Source organism: Pelobates fuscus, chromosome 6 (genome assembly GCF_036172605.1).
Source record: "Pelobates fuscus isolate aPelFus1 chromosome 6, aPelFus1.pri, whole genome shotgun sequence".
In the NCBI taxonomy this organism is placed as follows: domain Eukaryota; kingdom Metazoa; phylum Chordata; class Amphibia; order Anura; family Pelobatidae; genus Pelobates; species Pelobates fuscus.
Genome location: NC_086322.1, coordinates 129,252,711 through 129,275,167, shown reverse-complemented (window position 1 = coordinate 129,275,167; position 22,457 = coordinate 129,252,711). Strand labels below are relative to the sequence as shown.

The window sequence follows — 22,457 nt, the reverse complement described above, 5'->3', positions numbered from 1 at the left end:
ACACCAGACCAGTGGAGCCAAACTGAAGCCCATCACCATCCTCATCTGATTGTAAGTAGGCAATCCAGGATATTATTAGTGACACTAATCTATAATTTACCTCACATTAAAGGGACACTATAGTCCCCAGAACCACTTCAGCTTAATGAAGTGGTTCTGGTGTCTATAGCCTGCCCCTGCAGGCTTTTTAATGTAAACACACACTGTGTGTAGCATTGGCATTAGTTCATATGGCAGATCATATAGGTGGGGCATTGTGATGTCACATGGGGGGGCGGCAAATTTTTATTTTGCCTAGGGCGGCAAAAATCCTGGGCAGGTGCATCAGTCTACTGGTGACCCACAGGAGGGGAGTGCACTGATTGCATAGCACTCTCCTCCTGCCCAGATCTGTTTGTACCGCAGTACAAGTGCCCTCTGCCCCTAATTTACAGTGGCTCACACTCACAGCAAGCAGTGCCTGGAGCCCTTTGCAGAGATGGGAACAAAGAGGTTCTGCGGCAGCTGGCCGTCCTGCAAGCATTACATTAAACAGCTGTTCCCCATACAGCCACAGGTGACGTTGTGCTGGGAGACTGTGATTACTCTTCACTTCCTCCCAGCCTACAGAGCAGCGCATGGGAGAGAGTGAGGAGGAGGCATGATTTAATCTTACAATAAATCCTCTAAGAAAAACCTTTATAAATTTGGAGGGATCAGCTCTGTTTCCACAGTTTATTGGTGTTTACTCTGATGTCTGTATTAATATTGAGGGATGTCTAAGTAGTAACGTCAGTGTGTGTCAGCAGGGCCAGCCGTTGGGGTGGGCAAGCTGTGCGGTCACGCAGGGTGCCATGACAACAGAGGCGCCCGGTAGCCAACACAGCTCACAAGTTGGGGACACCAGCATATTCAATTGAAACGATTCGCTGGTGGTCCACTGGTGCGCACCAGTAGTAGGTGCAGTCAGATCATATCCTCTCCCTCATGGTTCTGACGCTCAGTTAATAAGTCAGAGCACAGGCTCAGAGATTCTCAGCCTGTGCTCTGACAACATTGAAAGTCAGAGCCGTGAAGGAGTGGGTATGGCAAAGAGCTACTGATTAGCATAACATCAATATCCGTTATAAAACCAGGAAAAGGTGGGCATGGATGGTGAACTGATTTGGTGGTGCAATGGGCCACTTGACTGGTTTTGCCCCCCAGGTCTAAGGCTGCCAGCCCTCCCCTGATCAGGAAGGATGTAACCCCATCAACTCCATCCTTTTCTACTCATCCTCATATTCAGGGAGGTCCAGGGAGCTGCTCGCTTACATTCTTAATGATGTGCTGCTGTCTTATATGCTTACTGATTTAACTGTCCTGAAATAAAGAATTAAACAAAGGAACACATTGGAGAAGAAGCTGTTTTTTATTTTTTTTCGTTTTTTTTTTTATTGGGCAAGTTACTTCTCTCACTTACTATTTTTTCTATGCTGATATCAAAATATAGTTTGACAACTCACAAATGGCATGGCAAAAATTCTAGGCAATATTGTAGCAATAAATAAAAATGCGAAGACGCAGATGCAAGACATATAATGTCAAGCAACAGGTTGGAGCCTAAGCCTCATGCTGATCAGACGTGTATCGGGTGAGCTCTCGTTTGGCTCACCGATTGTTGGGGGTAATCATCCACAAATGAAACTAAATCAGGGTGATTCCACACAGTCTAAACTGGGGGTGCCAGTTTCGGGAAGACAGCAGAAGCTTGCTGATGCCTACAGGTGACTGGGCTGGGGAGGGACAGCCGACTTCCACGCTCTCAAGTTTTCCGTGTGGGCTACCTTCGCTCTTACGCCACCCCTCTGGACCGGCGGGGGTTATCTCGATCCCTGCTGGGCTGATCCACATAGTTCTAATGCCAATACGGACAGCTTCTGCAACTATAGTGCACATATCCAAGCTTACCGAAAAGGTGGGGAGGACTTCCCTGAGGGCGCGAAGCCTGACACTAACCTGTGCTGAAGTAAGCAGTGTCACGGTGTGAGCCTTGCTGAGACAGGAGGCAATATTCACGGACTTCTGGGCCCAACTGGAAAGGCACTTGGTGACTGACTCGCTGCTGTCTCAAGTTTAAGATCAAGTTCGAGGACAAAAGCTTTTATCTAGCAGACCACCTCAGGGAGACAGGCACCAGCAGCATCCTATCTCTCTCCTAGCACACAAACCAAGTCATGGACAGACAGGGGCTTGACCCCTTTCCAACTGCCGAGAGGGAGGAGGGTTGCACTCCATCAGCTTTGATGGAACAGAGTCACGCTTCATCACCCACGTCGGCGGGAGACCATGCTCCAACATAGGCGGCGGCAGAGAGTCGAACTCCAGCTACTGTTCCAGCTGAGATCTGCAAGCCATCTGCAACAGCAGAAGCACCTGTGGAAGTTACAGACCTGGACTTTCAGTGCTCGAGCCCGCAAGGAAGACCTATCAACTTATGCCAAAGTCTGGAGAAGTGAGTATACCCTAATCCAACATTGCCAAGCTGCAACCCCCTACGGACTGCCGTGTTCCCCACTAGGTCTGCCGATAGTGGTAGTAGGCTGACACCTCGACCTCAACAGAACACAGGCCTGCTACCCGTGCATGTGATCCAGTGGGAGTCCCAAAGGCAATTTTTTATGTTTTATATTGTTCCTTTCTATTTAGTTGCTCAACCAAACCTTTTAATACTCTTATTATTTTATGCAGACCATATGGAGCTGTAAACCTAAATTCCAGATCAGCACCAGTAGTATCTATGTTGACAGACTAGCCTGTTTCTTATATGCCTAATCTTAGGTTTCTTTCATCTGGCACAGTCAACATTCATGTGATTACCTAGCTTGTTAATACTTTTATTTTTTCTGTAAAAAAAAAATAAGGTGCAGTCATCTCGTACTATTTTCAGGATACCCTTATATGTGGCTTTACCTTGTAACTGTGTACATTATCCATGTTTTTATGATGCACATAAAAAAAAAGAATACAAAAATAAATAAAACATAAATAATGTCAAGACAGGGCCAAGTGAGTAACCAGGGCATAACTCTAAAAATCAGGTAGGAAAAAAGTGAAAATTAATCTCAGAAAAAACAGAGACCAAAAATCCAAATGTTACCACCTCAGTATAAAAATGATATATTCTTGCACAACTAACATTAGAGAACAAAGTTAATAAAAATAAAAAGTCTTTATTTAACCCCTTACGGACCAAACTTCTGGAATAAAAGGGAATCATGACATGTCACACATGTCATGTGTCCTTAAGGGGTTAATGACATATGAGGAAGCCACGCAAATGAAAAAAAAACACTACATAGACACCCCTCAAATAAAAAAAATGTGATGTGTCAAAAAAGTGATTTAAAAAAGAGAATCAATAGGTCTCAGAGTTAGATATATCGATATTGCGAATTCAAATAGGTTTAAGTATCACCAACACAGGGTATAAGTATAATTTAATGGTTATTTACATTTTCTACCTGCAATTTTCAATGAGTTCGAGATCACATTAGACTGTAATACTTGGTTATCGCCAAAATTATGATTTCAAGTGCTCTTGACAAAGGAGCAGTCTAAGTGCCGAAACGCGTGTCGAATAGATGCCACTGGGTGTTTTTTTACCTGAGAGAATCAATACTGGTATCTCCTATGTAGCCCACGAGTTTACTATCTAGCTGATTTATGTCATGAATGAAGCATAATAATGTTCATACTTTAGAGGGGGTGGTTTATGCAATTTCCTCCTGGCAGTAACATCATAGGGGGAAATGCTAATGTGCATTATGTCTCCCCCGCCAGCTGACATCGGCGCGGGTGAAGCGTGGGCGGAGCCTGACCCAGTGCCGTGGGACATTGGCGCTAGATTCAGGTAAGTGACTGAAGGGGTTTTAACACCTTCAGTGCCATGGGAGGAGGGTGCAAAGAAGGCATCTTAGGAACCTATAGTGCCAGGAAAATGGCTTTGTCTTCCTGGCACTATAGAATCCCTTTAAATTTGAAATTGATTCATTGCATTCACTTTAAATTCTCTGCAATTCTCACTTTAGTGAATAACACTGGAAGGGATTTAATTCCTAAATATCAGTGACTTGAGCAGTGAGACTGCAAAGGCTTTATTTCAATTAAGTTGTTATGGTGCCGAAACTGTTCCTGTAAGTGACGTGTTTGACTAATATGCTTTGCCTTTTAAGAGCGTTTATCAGTCTGAAATATATAAGTCCCAGTTAACTTTGTGTCTGAATCACAATGACCTAAGAATGAGAAGGTTTCTGAGTTTAACAGGAATTGTATATATTTTCTTCTGGCTGGCACAACCAGTGTATTGCTCAGCACAGAGACTAGTGATTTAGTGAAATAATTTGACATTAATGTCATAGAACTTGTCACCGTATGATTGCAAACATAAGCTTTTGATCTTGCCTGACCTCCTTTTCCATTAACTTCTCTGCAGGTCAGTCTATTTTCACAGGGATTATGTTATCAGCAGCAATCTTTTTTTAGCCATATTGGCTTTATATCAGATCTCAGTATTTGAATAAGTAAGTGCATAATTAAATAGAAATTCATCAAATCAATTATTCAGTAAACCCTTCATAAATAAATGATTAACAATAAATAACAATAGAATAAAATTATTAAATACATAGATTTATCCTTATTTAAAATTGAAACATGATATAATTGTCTGAGGAAATGGGCCTGTGTCTGTTTGTCCTAAAATGTATGTGGAACTACCAACAGTGCAGCCACTGCAAACGCACAAGGGTTCAAGTAGTTAAGTGGGCCACCAACGCCCATGCTAATACCACCAGTAGTTCCCGACACAAAATATATGGATACAGAGCTGCAGCTTGCAGGGTTTGTTTGGGGCCAGACTCACCAGGGCCCAAGGGAGACAAATGTACACCGCATAAGCGAGGGCTAAACTCAGAGAGAGATTGTGAGTCAGTGTTTGAGGATTAATGTGTGTATCTGTGCATATAAGTCAGTCTGTGTGTGTGTGTGTGTGTGTGTGTATTTGTGGATCTGTGCTTGTGTGTCACTGTGTGGATCTGTGCATGTATGCAACTGTGTGGATTGTGGAGTGGATCTGTGTGTATGTGTTAGTGTGTATTTCTGTGTGGTAGTGTGTGTATTTTTGTGTGTAGTAATGTGTGTGATAATGTATACAAACAAACTTATGGTATAAGTTAAGCTTACATCTTAGTGGAGCGCTATTATACATTTAATTTGTGAAGGGGTTTACCTTACCCCACGTATTCTTGATATACAAAAGGTGAACGTCAAGTACATAAAAGAAAAAGGACAAAATATAGTGCATATGGTACTGAAATATACACCAAATGTTTTATATAAAATCAGGTCACTCACATTTAGTGGAGCCTAATAAACTTTTATGCTCATAGGACAGCATCATACCACTACTTCTTATTGGCATTTCCTCCAAGAATATAAAAAGAAAACCATCCAATGTGTAATATATTAACTTAAAACCTTAAAAATGTAGAGTAGAAATCAAGCTCACCTTTTCCAGAGCCTAAAATCCTGGCTCTGGTAGTAACAGGTATAGTGCCAAACTTCTGGTGAAGGCACCTCCACAATAAAAAAATCCTGAGGCTCCAGATTATTTGCTTAAAATATGCACTAATTGTAATATAACAAATAAAACATATAGGATCAATACCAAATACACTTGTAGCAATTAAAAGTCCAAAGTCGGCCAAAACATGTTTAACTCCTTCTTGAGTTTCTTCAGTACTGGATAGGAGATGGTAGTACACCTACTCACTTTTTGACTCTTACACTACCAGCCTCCCTTTTAAACTTACTTTGTGTTGTATGAAAATGTTCTATGTTAATGTTTTAAACTAGTTTTAACTAGTTGTTGAGAATTACTTAAAGTCTGCAATTTTAAACATTTACTTTGGAACTAAGACTGCTTGGGTAGCCATTTGTTCAGAAGCACTCTAGATGGCTTAAATAATTGCATAAATAATTACCTCCAGTCTCTGTACATGCCACATGGGTATACCAACAAGGACTGCTGTTAGCCACACGACACCTGCATATAATATATACAACGTTATTTTCCTTTTACAGGTAGTCACTATATCAACATTTGATAAATGAAGAATGTTTATTTGCACATAAACTTCCTCATAAAACATGTTTCCACAAAGTCTCATTTTACTCGAAAAATACAACATACGGGAAGGAATGAAGTGAGTCAACGACTGGAAAAAAAAAGCACAATATGAAACATTTATAAATGCAATTTTTAATATAAATCCCCTTACCAAGCATAGTAAAAGCTCTTTGATTTGTGTATTGCCATTTCATTCTTAATGGGTGTATAATTCCCTGGTGTCTTTCTACAGCAATACATGTCATTGTCAGGATTTCAGTAACAATGGCCGCAGATTGGACGAACGGAACCATCTTGCATGCAAAAGCACCTGCATGAATTTCAAGAAAGAGCAAAGTTATCACAAAAAGATCAACATGAAAAAAACGATTCTGAAAGACAACATTCTGAATAGTGAATTGCTTATTAAGAGACACTTATTTGCCACTTTATGGTAAGCTACAGACTTTTATTATGCTAGTGAAATAGATGATTATCACTTCCAACCTCTTGTTCTGCACATTATTACAAAATGATTATGATTTGCACATAGGCTAAGGACTATTTTAAGCAACTCACTTCAAAATTGACATTCAAATTTTGACACAGACAATGACTGTCTCCACACATTCAAGCAAAAAAATGCAAAATACCATAAGAAATGTATTTAACTTATCACTAACTACTGGAGCAGACTGAATAAGAAATAATTATTGGACCAGACTTTAAAGGTATGATTGGCATATAAAGTGGAAAATATAAACTTTATTACGTACAACTGTCAGTTAATGAAAATATCCGATCAACCAATAATAAGGAAGCAAATCAGTTCAGAAACATGTAGACATGGTGAATTTCAATTTAACAAAGTGAATTTCAACTTAAGGTAGACATATCCAAACTGGAATAAGTTTCTAAATTATCTGAGTTTTCATTTTGGCTACTCTGGCCTTAAAATTGAAATTCAAAGACCGCAAAGACTTGTCATTGACCTACATTGGGAAGTCAGTATATTAACATAATTGAATTCATGCATGTATAATTTCTTTTTGTATTTGGGCTGAGGATTGTTTGTTCCTTTTACACAATAAAATCATGTAAATTAAAATACATAACTGTCAAGGAAGCAAAAAGTGTAAAATATATGGTTTCCTGGAGACATTCATAATACATATGTTTTGATCACATGGTTTGTTGTGGTATCCATAGAACAATATATTCTCATAGTACATGGTCCACAAACACACAGCACACACATAGATTTCACAAAAATGAAAACAAAATAAATACAATAAAAGTTTCTACCTTACTTGATGACAAGTGAGCAAGTATGCAAACTAACCAAGAATTACTTGCATCAATATTTAATAAAAGTATGAAAAATAATCAAGAAACACTTCTATCAACATTCAATAAGTTTATTCAAGAAAATTATGTTTAAATGTACCCAATATAGAGCACATTGTTCAAGATGTGCCGAGTATGATAATTTGATTCCTTCCACTTCCATTTTGCTTCCTTAGGGTACTAAAGAAAATAATCTGACATACCAGCTGTCATTTCAGATACAGTGGATATATGCTTTACATGGACCAACATGGCGGGCATCACCATTCCTGCAAGATGCATGTTCCTAGTGTGCCCCTAATTCCCTTTTGTTTTTACAAAGTAAGTTTGGAATCTAGAACAGATTCCTTTTGGGGTTAAGCACCCCGCCCTAACCCTCCAGCTTTAGAGGCCTTATGTAGGTGACCACAGGTATATATTTGAGGAGGTTTTGTAGAGTAATGTCACTTCAATTATAATTTTAATTGAACAGATATATACCGTATATACTCGAGTATAAGTCGAGTTTTTCAGCACATTTTTTGTGCTGAAAAACCCCAACTCGACTTATGTCTGTATTATGGCAATTTACGTTGCCATAATACAGACTGGGGGCTGTGTAGGAGGGGGGCTGGCAGGAAGCTCTTACTTACCTCTCCTGCAGCTCCTGTCAGCTCACTCCTCCTCCACGCCGGTCCGGTCAGCTCACCTGTCAGCTCCCAGTGTAAGTCTCGCGAGAGCCGCGGGGTCATAGTGCGGCTCTCGCGAGACTTACACTGGGACTTGCAGAGGGAGCTGACCAGACCGGCGCGGAGGAGAAGGGAGCTGACAGGAGCTGCAGGAGAGGTAAGTAAACGCTCGCTGCCAGCCCCCCTCCACTGAACTGCCAAAGCCACTGGACCACCAGGGAGTGAGAGCCCCCCTCCCTGCCATGTATCAAGCAGGGAGAGGGGACGAAAAAAATATATTAATAAAATAATAATATTTTTAAAATAATAATAAAATAAAAAATAATAACATAACAAAAATTATTAAAATAATAATTGAAAAAAAATAATAATAAAAATGCCCACCCCCCACCAAGGCTCTGCATCACACACTCACACTGCATTCATACACACACACTGCACTCATACACACACGCTGCACTCATACACACACTGCATTCATACACAGACTGCATTCATACACACACTGCACTCATACACACACACTGCATTCATACACACACACTGCACTCATACACACACACTGCATTCATACACACACACACTGCACTCATATACACACACTGCACTCATACACACACTGCACTCACACACACACTGCACTGACACACACACTGCACTCACACACACACTCTGCATTCATACACACACTGCACTCATATACACACACTGCATATACATATACACAAAGCACACTGAAATAGATGATTATCACTTTCAACCTCTTGTTCTGCACATTATTACAATGAAAGCAAAATGATTATGATTTGCACATAGGCTAAGGACTATTTTAAGCAACTCACTTTAAAATTGACATTCAAATTTTGACACAGACAATGACTGTCTCCACACATTCAAGCAAAAAAATGCAAAATACCATAAGAAATGTATTTAACTTATCACTAACTACTGGAGCAGACTGAATAAGAAATAATTATTGGACCAGACTTTAAAGGTATGATTGGCATATAAAGTGGAAAATATAAACTTTATTACGTACAACTGTCAGTTAATGAAAATATCCGATCAACCAATAATAAGGAAGCAAATCAGTTCAGAAACATGTAGACATGGTGAATTTAAATTTAACAAAGTGAATTTCAACTTAAGGTAGACATATCCAAACTGGAAAAAGTTTCTAAATTATCTGAGTTTTCATTTTGGCTACTCTGGCCTTAAAATTGAAATTCAAAGACTGCAAAGACTTGTCATTGAACTACATTGGGAAGTCAGTATATTAACATAATTGAATTCATGCATGTATCATTTCTTTTTGTATTTGGGCGGTGGACTGTTTGTTCCTTTTACACAATAAAATCATGTAAATTAAAATACATAACTGTCAAGGAAGCAAAAAGTGTAAAATATATGGTTTCCTGGAGACATTCATAATACATATGTTTTGATCACATGATTTGTTGTGGTATCCATAGAACAATATATTCTCATAGTACATGGTCCACAAACACACAGCACACACATAGATTTCACAAAAATGAAAACAAAATAAATACAATAAAAGTTTCTACCTTACTTGATGACAAGTGAGCAAGTATGCAAACTAACCAAGAATTACTTGCATCAATATTTAATAAAAGTATGAAAAATAATCAAGAAATACTTCTATCAACATTCAATAAGTTTATTCAAGAAAAGTATGTTTAAATGTACCCAATATAGAGCACATTGTTCAAGATGTGCCGAGTATGATAATTTGATTCCTTCCACTTCCATTTTGCTTCCTTAGGGTACTAAAGAAAATAATCTGACATACCAGCTGTCATTTCAGATACAGTGGATATATGCTTTACATGGACCAACATGGCGGGCATCACAATTCCTGCAAGATGCATGTTCCTAGTGTGCCCCTAATTCCCTTTTGTTTTTACAAAGTAAGTTTGGAATCCAGAACAGATTCCTTTTGGGGTTAAGCACCCCGCCCAACCACCCCAGCTTTAGAGGCCTTATGGAGGCAACCACAGGTATATATTTGAGGAGGTTTTGTAGAGTAATGTCACTTCAATTATAATTTTAATTGAACAGATATATACCGCATATACTCGAGTATAAGTCGAGTTTTTCAGCACATTTTTTGTGCTGAAAAACCCCAACTCGACTTATACTCGAGTCAATGTCTGTATTATGGCAATTTACATTGCCATAATACAGACTGGGGGCTGTGTAGGAGGGGGGCTGGCAGGAAGCTCTTACTTACCTCTCCTGCAGCTCCTGTCAGCTCCCTCCTCCTCCACGCCGGTCCGGTCAGCTCCCCTGTCAGCTCCCAGTGTAAGTCTCGCGAGAGCCGCAGGGTCATAGTGCGGCTCTCGCGAGACTTACACTGGGACTTGCAGAGAGAGCTGACCAGACCGGCGCGGAGGAGAAGGGAGCTGACAGGAGCTGCAGGAGAGGTAAGTAAACGCTCGCTGCTAGCCCCCCTCTACTGAACTGCCAATGCCACTGGACCACCAGGGAGTGAGAGCCCCCCTCCCTGCCATGTATCAAGCAGGGAGAGGGGACAAAAAAATATATTAATAAAATAATAATATTTTTAAAATAATAAAATAAAAAATAATAACATAACAAAAATTATTAAAATAATAATTGTAAAAAAATAATAAAAATGCCCACCCCCCACCAAGGCTCTGCATCACACACACACTCACACTGCATTCATACACACACACTGCACTCATACACACACTGCACTCATACACACACTGCATTCATACACACACACACACACACACACACTGCACTCATACACACACTGCATTCATACACACACACTGCACTCATACACACACACTGCACTCATACACACACTGCACTCATACACACACTGCATTCATACACACACACACTGCAGTCATATACAGACTGCATTCATACACAGACTGCATTCATACACACACACTGCACTCATACACACACACTGCACTCATACACACACTGCACTCACACACACACTGCATTCACACACACACTGCACTCATACATACACACACTGCACTCATATACACACACTGCACTCATATACACACACTGCACTCATACACACACACTGCACTCATACACACACACTGCACTCATACACACACACACTCTGCATTCATACACACACTGCATTAATTATATGCACACACTGTAAATAAATATTCAATTAATATAATTTTTTTAGGATCTGATTTTATTTAGAAATTTACCAGTAGCTGCTGCATTTCCCACCCTAGTCTTATACTCGAGTCAATACGTTTTCCCAGTTTTTTGGGGTAAAATTAGGGGCCTCGGCTTATATTCGGGTCGGCTTATACTCGAGTTTATACGGTAATTTGCATTGTGAGGATATACATAAAAGCACTCTCACTTTAACCCGTTAAAGACACATGACATGTGTGACATGGCATGATTCCATTTTATTCCAGAAGTTTGGTCCTTAAGGGGTTAAGGGGTTAATTGTTTAGTTTTGACACATATTTTTTTTTTATTGCATTTATCACATTCATTTTGCTCTTACAAACAGATTATTTAAATACACTTCAGCTTATTTAGCACTAGCACTATTTGATTTGTCTCCCATGTTGGAATGAATGTAGGAGCCACAGACATTGGTATACTGTGATGTAGTGGTGGGCTTATCACAATATGCCCACATGGTGGAACTGAATCCCCATATTTGTTTACTGAGATAGGCAATTTTTAGGTAACCTTATATAATTTAGAAATGTATTTTATAAGTGCACTGTTCCTTAATCTGTATTTTGTATACATTTTAGAACATCTTTTCACTTGTGAAAAACTAAAGAATGGAAAAAAAAAAAAACACTGTGCAAGGAATAAAATCTTTTGAATCAGATGAGTACAGAATGAGCAGAAAAAATAAATCTCACAAACTTTGCATTAGAAGCTCAGTTCTCTTCCTCCAAACTACTTTCCAATAGACTTGTGCATTAGGATTTGGCCAAGTCAGAAGCCTTCAGTTTGGCCCCCTTGGTTGAGCTACAATACAGAAGCTAGTAGGTTGAAGTAAAAGCATGTTTTCCTTTTTATGGAAGTGAAAAAATTCCAAAAACTATTTTTGTTTCGTTGCGGGAGTGAATTAAAAAAAAGTCCACATCCATTTTTATATTCTGTAGACTTTCTACAATGTTGCTGATTGTTGGTAAGATTTGTCTTTGAAATGCCAGTTTTTCGTGTATTTTCTGTTTCCTAGTAACTTCTCTGTAAAATGCACTGGTTATGTATTTTAGTAGAAATCCAAGTAAAGGATGTTTAAAGTTGTTCTATCACTATAACCAGATTTGTTATTATTCTAACTTAAGAAATATGAATTTGTGTGGTGTAAACATTTAAAATGTCTCCTCCACATTTTCCCCCTATCAATCGTTGTTAGAAACTCTGCCCTTTGCAGCTGGCTGTCAACGCAGAGAAACATATAGAGAAGAGGAAAAATGAAGCAATTGCTCTATTAGTTCTTCTCATTTGTGATGTTTGTCCTGGCTTTGCCTTGACAGATCAAATTTATAAAGTCATTTGCTTACTTTCAGATAATGAAAGGTCCTCTTACATCTTATAAAAATAGCTTCTAAGAGAAATTAGTATTTGATCATTGTGCTGTTATTTTATCTAAAATAATATAGAAAAGTACTACTTTATTTACTTTTTTCCAAATTAAAAAATAATGTTTTGTTTTTTTTTACATTTAAAGTGGGTATCATTATAGATTTTGTTGCCTTCTATATCTATATATCACCATGAGCAACATATATCACAGACCTGCAAATCTTCAGTTGCTACAGGTTTAAGAATCAGAGTTACCTTTAGCTTTTCGTGATTATGATTTGTGAGTTCTTTAAAATGTAATCAAAGTTACAATATTTGAAGGAATCTTCAGTATGAATCAAGAGATACTATACAGAAAACCTTTTAAAAATATTAAATTATTATATTCTGTTTGGAACACACTTTATGGTACACAAAAGTTACTTTTGGTATAACGTAGATAGCAAAATAAGGAAAAGATGAGCTACATTTGGAGAAATATATGACCAGTAGTGATGTCGCGAACATAAAATTTTCGGTTCGCGAACCGCGAACACGAACTTCCGCAAATGTTCTCGAACTGGGCCAACCACCATAGACTTCGTTAGGCAGGCAAATTTTAAAACCCACAGGGACTATTTCTGGCCACAATAGTGATTGAAGGGGGGGGGAGAGACCTACTCTCCTTCCCCCCCCCGGCCCCCACCCCTGGGCGGCAGGTGGGGGCCATAAAGATAATGAGGGGGGACCTACTGTCCTCCCCCTCTCCGGCCCCGACCCCTCGGTGGCGGGTGGGGGCCATAATGATAATGAGGGGGAGGGACCTACTGTCCTCCCCCCCGGCCCCCACCACTGGGCAGCGGGTGGGGGCCATAAAGATAATGAGGGGGGACCTACTGTCCTCCTCCTCTCCGGCACCCACCCCTGGGCGGTGGGTGGGGGCCATAATGGTAATGAGGGGGGGACCTACTGTCCTCCCCCCCACGGCCCCCACCCCTGAGCGGTGGGTGGGGGCCCTAAAAATACAATAAGGGGGACCTACTGTCCCCCCGGCCCCCGCCCCTGAGCGGTGGGTGGGGGCCCTAAAAATAACAATAAGGGGGGAACCAACTGTGTTCCCCCCGGCCCCCCTCACTGAGCGGTGGGTGGGGGCCCTAAAAATAACAATATGGGGGGACCTATTGTCCCACCCCGGCCCCCACCCCTGAGCGGTGGGTGGGGGCCCTAAAGATAACAATAAGGGGGGACCTACTGTCCCCCCAGCCCCCACCCCTGAGCGGTGGGTGGGGGCCCTAAAAATAACAATAAGGGGGACCTATTGTCCACCCCCCGGCCCCCATCCCTGAGCGGTGGGTGGGGGCCCTAAAAATAACAATAAGGGGGGACCTACTGCCCCCTGGCCCCCACCCCTGAGCGGTGGGTGGGGCCCCTAAAAATAACAATAAGGGGGGACCTACTGCCCCCTGGCCCCCACCCCTGAGCTGTGGGTGGGGGCCCTAAATACAAAGGGGGGACCCTAGTCACCCCCTCCCCCCCAAAAAAAATCCCCCTACCTACCCCCCTCACCCTAAAAATAATAAGAGGGGGACCTTTAACTAAAAACCTGTAAAAAAAATTAGATAAAAACAACTTACCATTCAATGTTTTCTTTCTTCTAAAATCTTATTTTTTCAGCCCCAAAAAAGGCCAAATAAAAAACCATAATAACCGACGCAATTAAAAAAAAAAAAAAAAATCTGCAAAAAAATAAAAAAAATAATCAATCTTCAGCCATGGAGTGCTCCGCGCAGACTGAGCTCTGCGGGGCGGGGGACGGCTTATAAAGCCTTGCCACGCCCTGCAATTAGGCTAAGAACACTCTGATTGGCTGGTTTAAGCCAATTTAGAGTGCTCTTTGTCATTTTACACAGCGTGGGAAAATTCCAAAGAACTTTCCCACGCTGTATAAAATGACACAGAGCACTGTGATTGGATGGCTTGAAATCCATCCAATCACAGTGCTCTTTGTCATTTTACACAGCGTGGGAAAATTCCAAAGAACTTTCCCACGCTGTGTAAAATTACACAGAGCACTGTGATTGGATGGATTTCAAGCCATCCAATCACAGTGCTCTGTGTCATTTTACACAGCGTGGGAAAGTTCTTTGGAATTTTCCCACGCTGTGTAAAATGACACAGCCAATCAGAGTGTTCTTAGCCAATCAGAGTGTTCTTAGCCTAATTGCAGGGCGTGGCAAGGCTTTATAAGCCTTCCCCCGCCCTGCAGAGCTCAGTCTGCGCGTAGCCCTCAATGGGTGAAGATGGATAATTTTTTTTGGCGCTGTTTTTTTTTTTTTTATTGCGTAGGTTATTATGGTTCTTTATTTGGCCTTTTTTGGGGCTGAAAAAAGAAGATTTTTGAAGAAAGAAAACATCGAATGGTAAGTTGTTTTTATCAAATTTTTTTTTTACAGGTTTTTAGTTAACGGTCCCCCCCTTCATTTTTTTTAGGGTGAGGGGGGTAGGGGGATAATTATTTGTTTTGGGGGGGAGGGGGTGACTAGGATCTCCCCCCCTTTGTATTTATGGCCCCCACCCACCGCTCAGGGGGCTGAAGGGGGACAGTAAGTCCCCCCCTATTGTTATTTTTAGGGCCCCCACCCACCACTCAGGGGTGGGAGCCGGGGGGGACAGTAGGTCCCCCCCTTATTGTCATTTTAGGGCCCCCACCCACCGCTCAGGGGTGGGGGCCTGGGGGGAGGACAATAGGTCCCCCCTATTGGTATTTAGGGCACCCACCCGCCGCTCAGGTGTGGGGGCCGGGGGGAGGACAATAGGTCCTCCCATTGGTATTTAGGGCCCCCACCCGCCCCTTAATAGACATGCCCCTACTCGCAGTATTGCGAGTAGGGGCACAATTTACTAATACTAAGTAATTTTTACTTAGTATTAGTAAATTTGGCTGAAAGACCACAAAAAAAATAGGGGGCGGACCGAACATCGCATATGTTCGCCGTCCGTGGCGAACGCGAACACGCTATGTTCGCCAGGAACTATTCGCCAGCGAACCGTTCGGGACATCACTAATGACCAGAAATAATATCAGGAAACAGCTTTCCATGCTGAAGTTGCCTGATATATCCTTGTAGATTTTATATTTTTCCAGGGGAGGTGGAGGATACTAACTTAAAGAAAGAGGTCAATACAATTTGAGAGGAATGCAGGGTTGTTTTAAGTAGGAAATACTTAAAATCAACAATAAAACCCCTTAATTCTAGCTTGGCTGCCATGCAAAAGATTTTTAGAACTGCTCGAATCTACTATGTGAAGGACAAATAGTTGGAATGGTATTTTATGTCATCACTAATGATAAAGCGTGCCACCCAAAATGAATATGTTAGTTTAACCCCTTAAGGACACATGACGTGTGACATGTCATGATTCCCTTTTATTCCAGATGTTTGATCCTTAAGGGGTTAATGTTTCTTCAGGGCATTTCATATGCAGAGCCCTGCTAAAATAATCCCAGATGGGAAAAATTCCTTGTGTTTGTTTTGTGCTGTGCAAGCTAATTCAATGGCACACTTGCATTGCGTTTGCTGGTGTTTTGTCTCTGGTCTCCCCATCAAAGATAAACCAAAAAACAAAATGGAGCAGGCCTGGTGTTTGTGTGTAAGAGTCTGATTGTCATGTAGTGTGTGTTGTGTATGTGTGTAAAAGGGTCGGTTTGTGGTGAACTACGGTTAGCTTAGGGCTGTAGTTTGTGTGCATGTTGGCAGGGGTTGTAGAGATTGTGTGCATGTTGACAGGGGCTGTAGTATTTGTGTATAGGAGCTGTAGAGTATGTTCTTTTGTAACTATAGGATGTGGTGTGTGATGGTATGTGTATCGGGGTTGCATTGTTCGTGTGTATCTAGGCGTTTGTGCTTTGGAGCTGTGGGGTATGTACGCTTGTATCTGGGGCTGCAGTGTGTGAGTGTATGTGTATTTTGGTTGTATTGTGTGTATTTCTAGGAGCTGTAGTTGTATGTATGTGCATAGGAGTTGACGTCTGTGCGTATGTATATGAGTTACACACAATACAATACAAAAGAAAAACACAATACATCTCACAAGGGGGAGCAATAGTTTTAAACCATCACCAATTAAAATATAAATCTTTTATTTAAATTATTGCTCATTAAAAACTCATAATATTGGAGGGCAGAGTCTGATCCTCTACCTAAACAGATGTGTGCTCCACTCATCTTGTTGAATTTCGGGGAATACACATGGTTAATGCTCTGCTTTCACACCTTACCTCTACTGGGGTGCTGTGGGAAATCAGCAGTTCCCTCACTCAGGCTCCCTGGCTGTTAGGAGACTGTTGCAGCCTCCAGGCTACTGAGTGGGGGAAAAGTGGCCGATTTCCCCACTCTCCAGTTTGCCGTGGACCAAGCTCACTCCTACCCCCATAGTGGAGCAGTGGGGGTTATCCCAGCTCCACTGGCTTGTAACATGCACCAACATAGATTTCTACTGCTGTACCTGTTGAGACTCAGTCCACAGGTCATTCTCTCATGGTGGCGATGGAGCTCCAACCTTATGGTCTTCTATCACTGCAGTCTGTGAAGGAACCTTGTATCCCAAAGAATAAGTCAACTTGACTGCTTTTGGGCCTCATTGGAGGAACATCAGGCAGCTCTGTCAGTTCAGCCTCGGGAGAGAGATCTAGAGTGTGAGGTTTGGGAAGTGAATGAGCATTTCATGGGCACTCAACCTCCACAAGCACAATTCACCTCTGCTAATTGTCTGCCTGGCCAAGGGCCAATAGGAAAACACCCCAATGCATTGTCCACACAGACAGGGGATGAACACCTACCAGAGGCAAAGAACCATCAGGACCTTCTGTTTCACCCCCTTTGGGGAAGGACTTGGACTTTGGGAGCTTTTGTGCCCATGGCTCACAAATGCTGGCCTATACACAGGCCTGGGGCTGAACGGATGCCCTGCATCGTGCCCACCATATCGCTACCTTAACAAACCACAGCATATATCACATAAACTATCTGAACATGGGAATAGGCTGAATATACTCTTGCCACCCTGGGCAGTCTCACTGCTCATATTACGGGGCTTCCTCACAACTAGTTTTCACCACTGCAATTTCTCTAAACTCATCTAGTTCTTATATGCTAGTTTTCTAATCCATATATGCTAGTTTTCTTATCCTTATATGTTCGTTTCAGCCCCCAGATACCTACGTTTATTTTTAGTTGTTATCTATATGCATACATTTATTTTTCTGAGGTGCAACATCTCGTTTTACTATAGCGCATCAATTCATCATATGCTAATCTCATGTCTTTATATTTATCTTGCTACTTATGCACTTACTTTGAGTATATCGCTTAGACATGTTTGTCACCTTGAGTATTAATGTTTATCACCATGCATTCTGCAGTTAGACGTGCTTGCATAGCCTGACTATCATTCTGTACTCTAAAATTGTACAGTTCCCTTGTACCCTTGTAACTTGTTTTGCCACACAATGTTATGTTGACTAATCTTTAAAAAGCATCAGTGCATGTTCTGCAACTTGTTTTGTTTTTCAGTGTACACTAATGCACTTGTAATCGCTACAATGGACTTGTGAGGTGTATGTTGCTTAATCAAACATTTATACAATTCAATGGATATACACATCTCTCATATCACTGATCAAATATTGAAAAAAATACTGTAGACTCCCACGCAAGGGATTTATGATCAAGGATGTAATTATACTATTTCATGCATTACATAGGAAAAGTCTATTAGATGATAATTATTTAATCACTGTAAAAGAAACTTAGCTGCAAGTACCAAAAATGTAAGACAGGAATACTAATAATCCTATAATGAAAGACTAGATTAACCTTTTAAACGTTAAATATGGTTTGAGAGTAAAACTAGATTTATTAGAATACTGTAATTGAAACAGAGAATTATCAAAATAAAAATATCAGAATCATAGATTTAGTAACCAAGGGGCCCCTCTCCTATACAATTAAAAACAGTTTTAAGGTTTAAAAGTCTAATTTATTCTTAGGGTTGTTGGTATTCCTTTCTTAAAATGTTGGTACTTCCTAGATCGTTTCTATGCAATTGTAACTAAGTTCCTTGTTTCCGTTTTACTCATGGGAGAAGGGTTCACAAAGCAAAGGTATTACACAGGAATCGTCTAAAGTAAAGTCCTGATGGAGATTAACCCCTTAAGGACCAAACTTCTGCAATAAAAGGGAATCATGACATGTCACACATGTCATGTGTCCATAAGGGGTTAAAGGAGTATATACAAAAGTAGTGGAATATCTGCTAAAAGAGCAAAGAGCAAAACAACATAGCATATAACTGTGTGGATAAAGAGCCCAAATGTGTTATTCCAATTAGCTACTAGATTAAAGGGACACTCCAGGCACCCAGGCACCCAGACCACTTCTGCCCATTGGAGTGGTCTGGGTGCCAACTCCCACTACTCTTAACCCTGCAAGTGTAATTATTGCAGTTTTTTTTATAAACTGCAATAATTACCTTGCAGGGTTAACTCCACCTCTAGTGGCTGTCTACTAGACAGCCACTAGAGGGAACTTACTGACTCATAGCAAAGATTTTCTTTGCTAGAGCGTCGCTGGACGTCCTCACGCTGTGTGAGGACCTCCAGCGTCGCTCAATTCCCCATAGGAAAGCATTGAAAATCTTTTTTAATGCTTTTCTATGTGGAGCGCTAATGCGCATGGCATTGCTGCGCATGCACATTAGGTCTCGCCTGCCGATTGGCAGGATCAGTCTTGCCCACCAGCCGACGGAGTCAGAAGGAGGAGCGGCGCAGAGGAGCAAGCAGCAACGAGGGACATCACCGCTGCCTCAGCAACTGGGGATTGGGGGGGTGGGAGGGAGAGGGAACCTGCAGTGCCAGGAAAACGGATTGTTTTCCTGGCACTGGAGTTTTCCTTTAAAGGGAACCTGTAACTATTTTCTCAACAACGCGTGGTAATAAGTACTTGCCTATGTGCTGCAAATAAATACATCTGTAAATTTGTAAATAAGTAAACAAATAAAGAGAGCACTCACAGTATGAATTTTAAGTGAATAAAACTGCCTTTGTGGAACCAGATTCAGTGTCTCAGAAACACGTTTAATGTTTCAGGCCTATAGTTAATTTCTATCAAGACAATTTGGGCATGGGCATGATGTCCGTTCCGAGGGAAAGGGAAGGGAGGGAGCCCAAAACAAGGATAACCAAGACCAAAGGTGCAGGAACTTGGTTGTGCACAATGTGTACCGGTTGCATATTAATAATGAGATCTTAATCAAAATAGAGAAAACTACCTCAATAAAGAGATAGAAAGTGTTTCTTTACAGTGCCCAAAATGTAAAAGCTGCTCAACACTAAAAGTGGAATACCCCTTACCCACAATAAAAACAAATATACATAAATAAGGTATACAAATTATACCAAACAAGTGGAGCGCTCTAAACAGTAGAGGGGTTTACTCACCCCTTTGGTACAGTGACAGTCTTGAAAAACTTGAATGTACATATAAAAGGAAACAAGAGAAACAAAAATATAGTGCAGATGTTCCAAAATGGATAATTGGTAGTAAGTAATGACTGAAACCACTCACATGGACAGGAGCCTATATGGTATTGGCTCCGTAAAAGGATCCTTTATGCTTTTAGGGCAGCAACACACCCCTTTATCCCAGGTAGTGTCCCTCCAGGAGTATACAACGAGAAGAAAAGCAGAAAAACAACTGTGTAGAATTGCACATACTATAATGGTATTTTGAAATATAAATAGTTGTGCTCACCTTCTGCAGAGCCCTGAAATCCCGGCTCTGAGGTTGATAAACAATGTGCTACTTTAGAGGGGGAATAGCACTCTCCCCAATGGAGTTCCTGATGGCTATAAAGGACTTTTGACTAAAGTATAAAATAGTAAATAACATTTATTGTTAATACATTAAAAACCAAATAAATGGGTACTTAGAAAGTAAAAAGATCCAATAAAAGTCCAATAAAAAGTGCTATTCCCCCTCTAAAGTAGCACATTGTTTATCAACCTCAGAGCCGGGATTTCAGGGCTCTGCAGAAGGTGAGCACAACTATTTATATTTCAAAATACCATTATAGTATGTGCAATTCTACACAGTTGTTTTTCTGCTTTTCTTCTCGTTGTATACTCCTGGAGGGACACTACCTGGGATAAAGGGGTGTGTTGCTGCCCTAAAAGCATAAAGGATCCTTTTACGGAGCCAATACCATATAGGCTCCTGTCCATGTGAGTGGTTTCAGTCATTACTTACTACCAATTATCCATTTTGGAACATCTGCACTATATTTTTGTTTCTCTTGTTTCCTTTTATATGTACATTCAAGTTTTTCAAGACTGTCACTGTACCAAAGGGGTGAGTAAACCCCTCTACTGTTTAGAGCGCTCCACTTGTTTGGTATAATTTGTATACCTTATTTCTGTAATAATGAGATCTGCCTAGTAAAAATGTTCAAAACAAGAGTGAAAGTGTCTCTAACAAGGAAACCGATCGAGCATTACTAAGTGTGGAAGTACAAATTAATGAGTAGTTGCTAAAGCACTAAAATTGGTAAATCACCAAAGTGGTGATGCAGACATGTCTTTGCAAAAGTAAAGAAATTAGGCTAGGCTAATAGATCTGCTGGCTGAGTTGGATGCCTGCAATCCATGATAGTAAACTGTATGGATCTTCATATGCCTTGGGAGCATTAAAGATTTCACCAGCAATGCATCTATTAACAATTTTTAGTGAATCAATGGAATAATGATGCATAATGAGTAGAAAAGACAAATAAGTCTGCAGCCAGGTTCAGGATGGTACAGGGTTGAAATGGTTAAAGCTGGTAAGTACTTTCAGTATAGTATAGTACAGGTTGCTTACAGGATTACGCAGACTTGCAGCAGTGGAGACAGGTAAGTAGATTGCAGTATAATGTAATACAGGTCGCTTACAGGATCATGCAGTGTTGCAGCAGTTGAAACAGGTAAGTAGATTCCAGTATAATGAAATACAGGTTGCTTACAGGATCTTGCAGGTTTGCAGTAGTTGAAGATAAGAGTTTCAGGAGGATTCCGGCGACGGGACACACGGAGTCGCAATAGAGGATCAGGATGTTTTCAGGAGCCAGGATACATGATGTTTTCAGGAGTCAGGTTACAGGATGTTTTCAGGAGTCAGGTTACAGGATGTTTTCAGGAGTCAGGATACAGGATGTTTTCAGGAGTCAGGATCAGAAGTTCAATGTCAGAACACTGACTTCGATGTCAGAACACTGACTTCAATGTAAAGGCCATGTGAAGAGTTAGGTGTGGCCTTTTATAGCAGACTTGGAAAATCATATGCGGCAGGTGAGAGCAACTGAGGATTGATTAGTGGCTAGGGAGGCCACTAGAGGCGAGAAACGGGTATTGCAGCCATAAAATAAAGCAATATCTTGGTTGTAAGTCCCAAATGGGACATAGTAGGACTAGATTTCCAAATGGGGTGTTATGAATATAATTAGGAGAAACATTTTTTGTTTTCGGGGGAGCCAATAGATATGTGTTAGTTAAAATATCTAGAGTCTCAAGCTTAAACCCCAGATGTATCTGGAATAATATGAGTCCCTAAGTGGGGGGTGGGGTTAATAAAGTTGGTATCCAGTACTTTAAATAATTAATGAGACTGTGTTCAACATTGATCCAGTTTTTTAAGTATAATAAG

General features: G+C 40.8%; 1 protein-coding gene across 1 annotated transcript in view; it reads right to left on the bottom strand.

Annotated features, from left to right (window-relative positions):
• Positions 1 to 22,457, bottom strand: part of QRFPR (pyroglutamylated RFamide peptide receptor) — a 117,633-nt gene that overhangs the window by 50,623 nt on the left and 44,553 nt on the right. Inside the window, exons 2-3 of the mRNA XM_063458250.1 lie at positions 6,300 to 6,458; positions 6,003 to 6,064 (exon numbers count right to left, since the gene is read on the bottom strand). Of these exons, the coding sequence (XP_063314320.1) occupies positions 6,003 to 6,064; positions 6,300 to 6,458 (221 nt within the window). The remainder of the gene's footprint in view (positions 1 to 6,002; positions 6,065 to 6,299; positions 6,459 to 22,457) is intronic.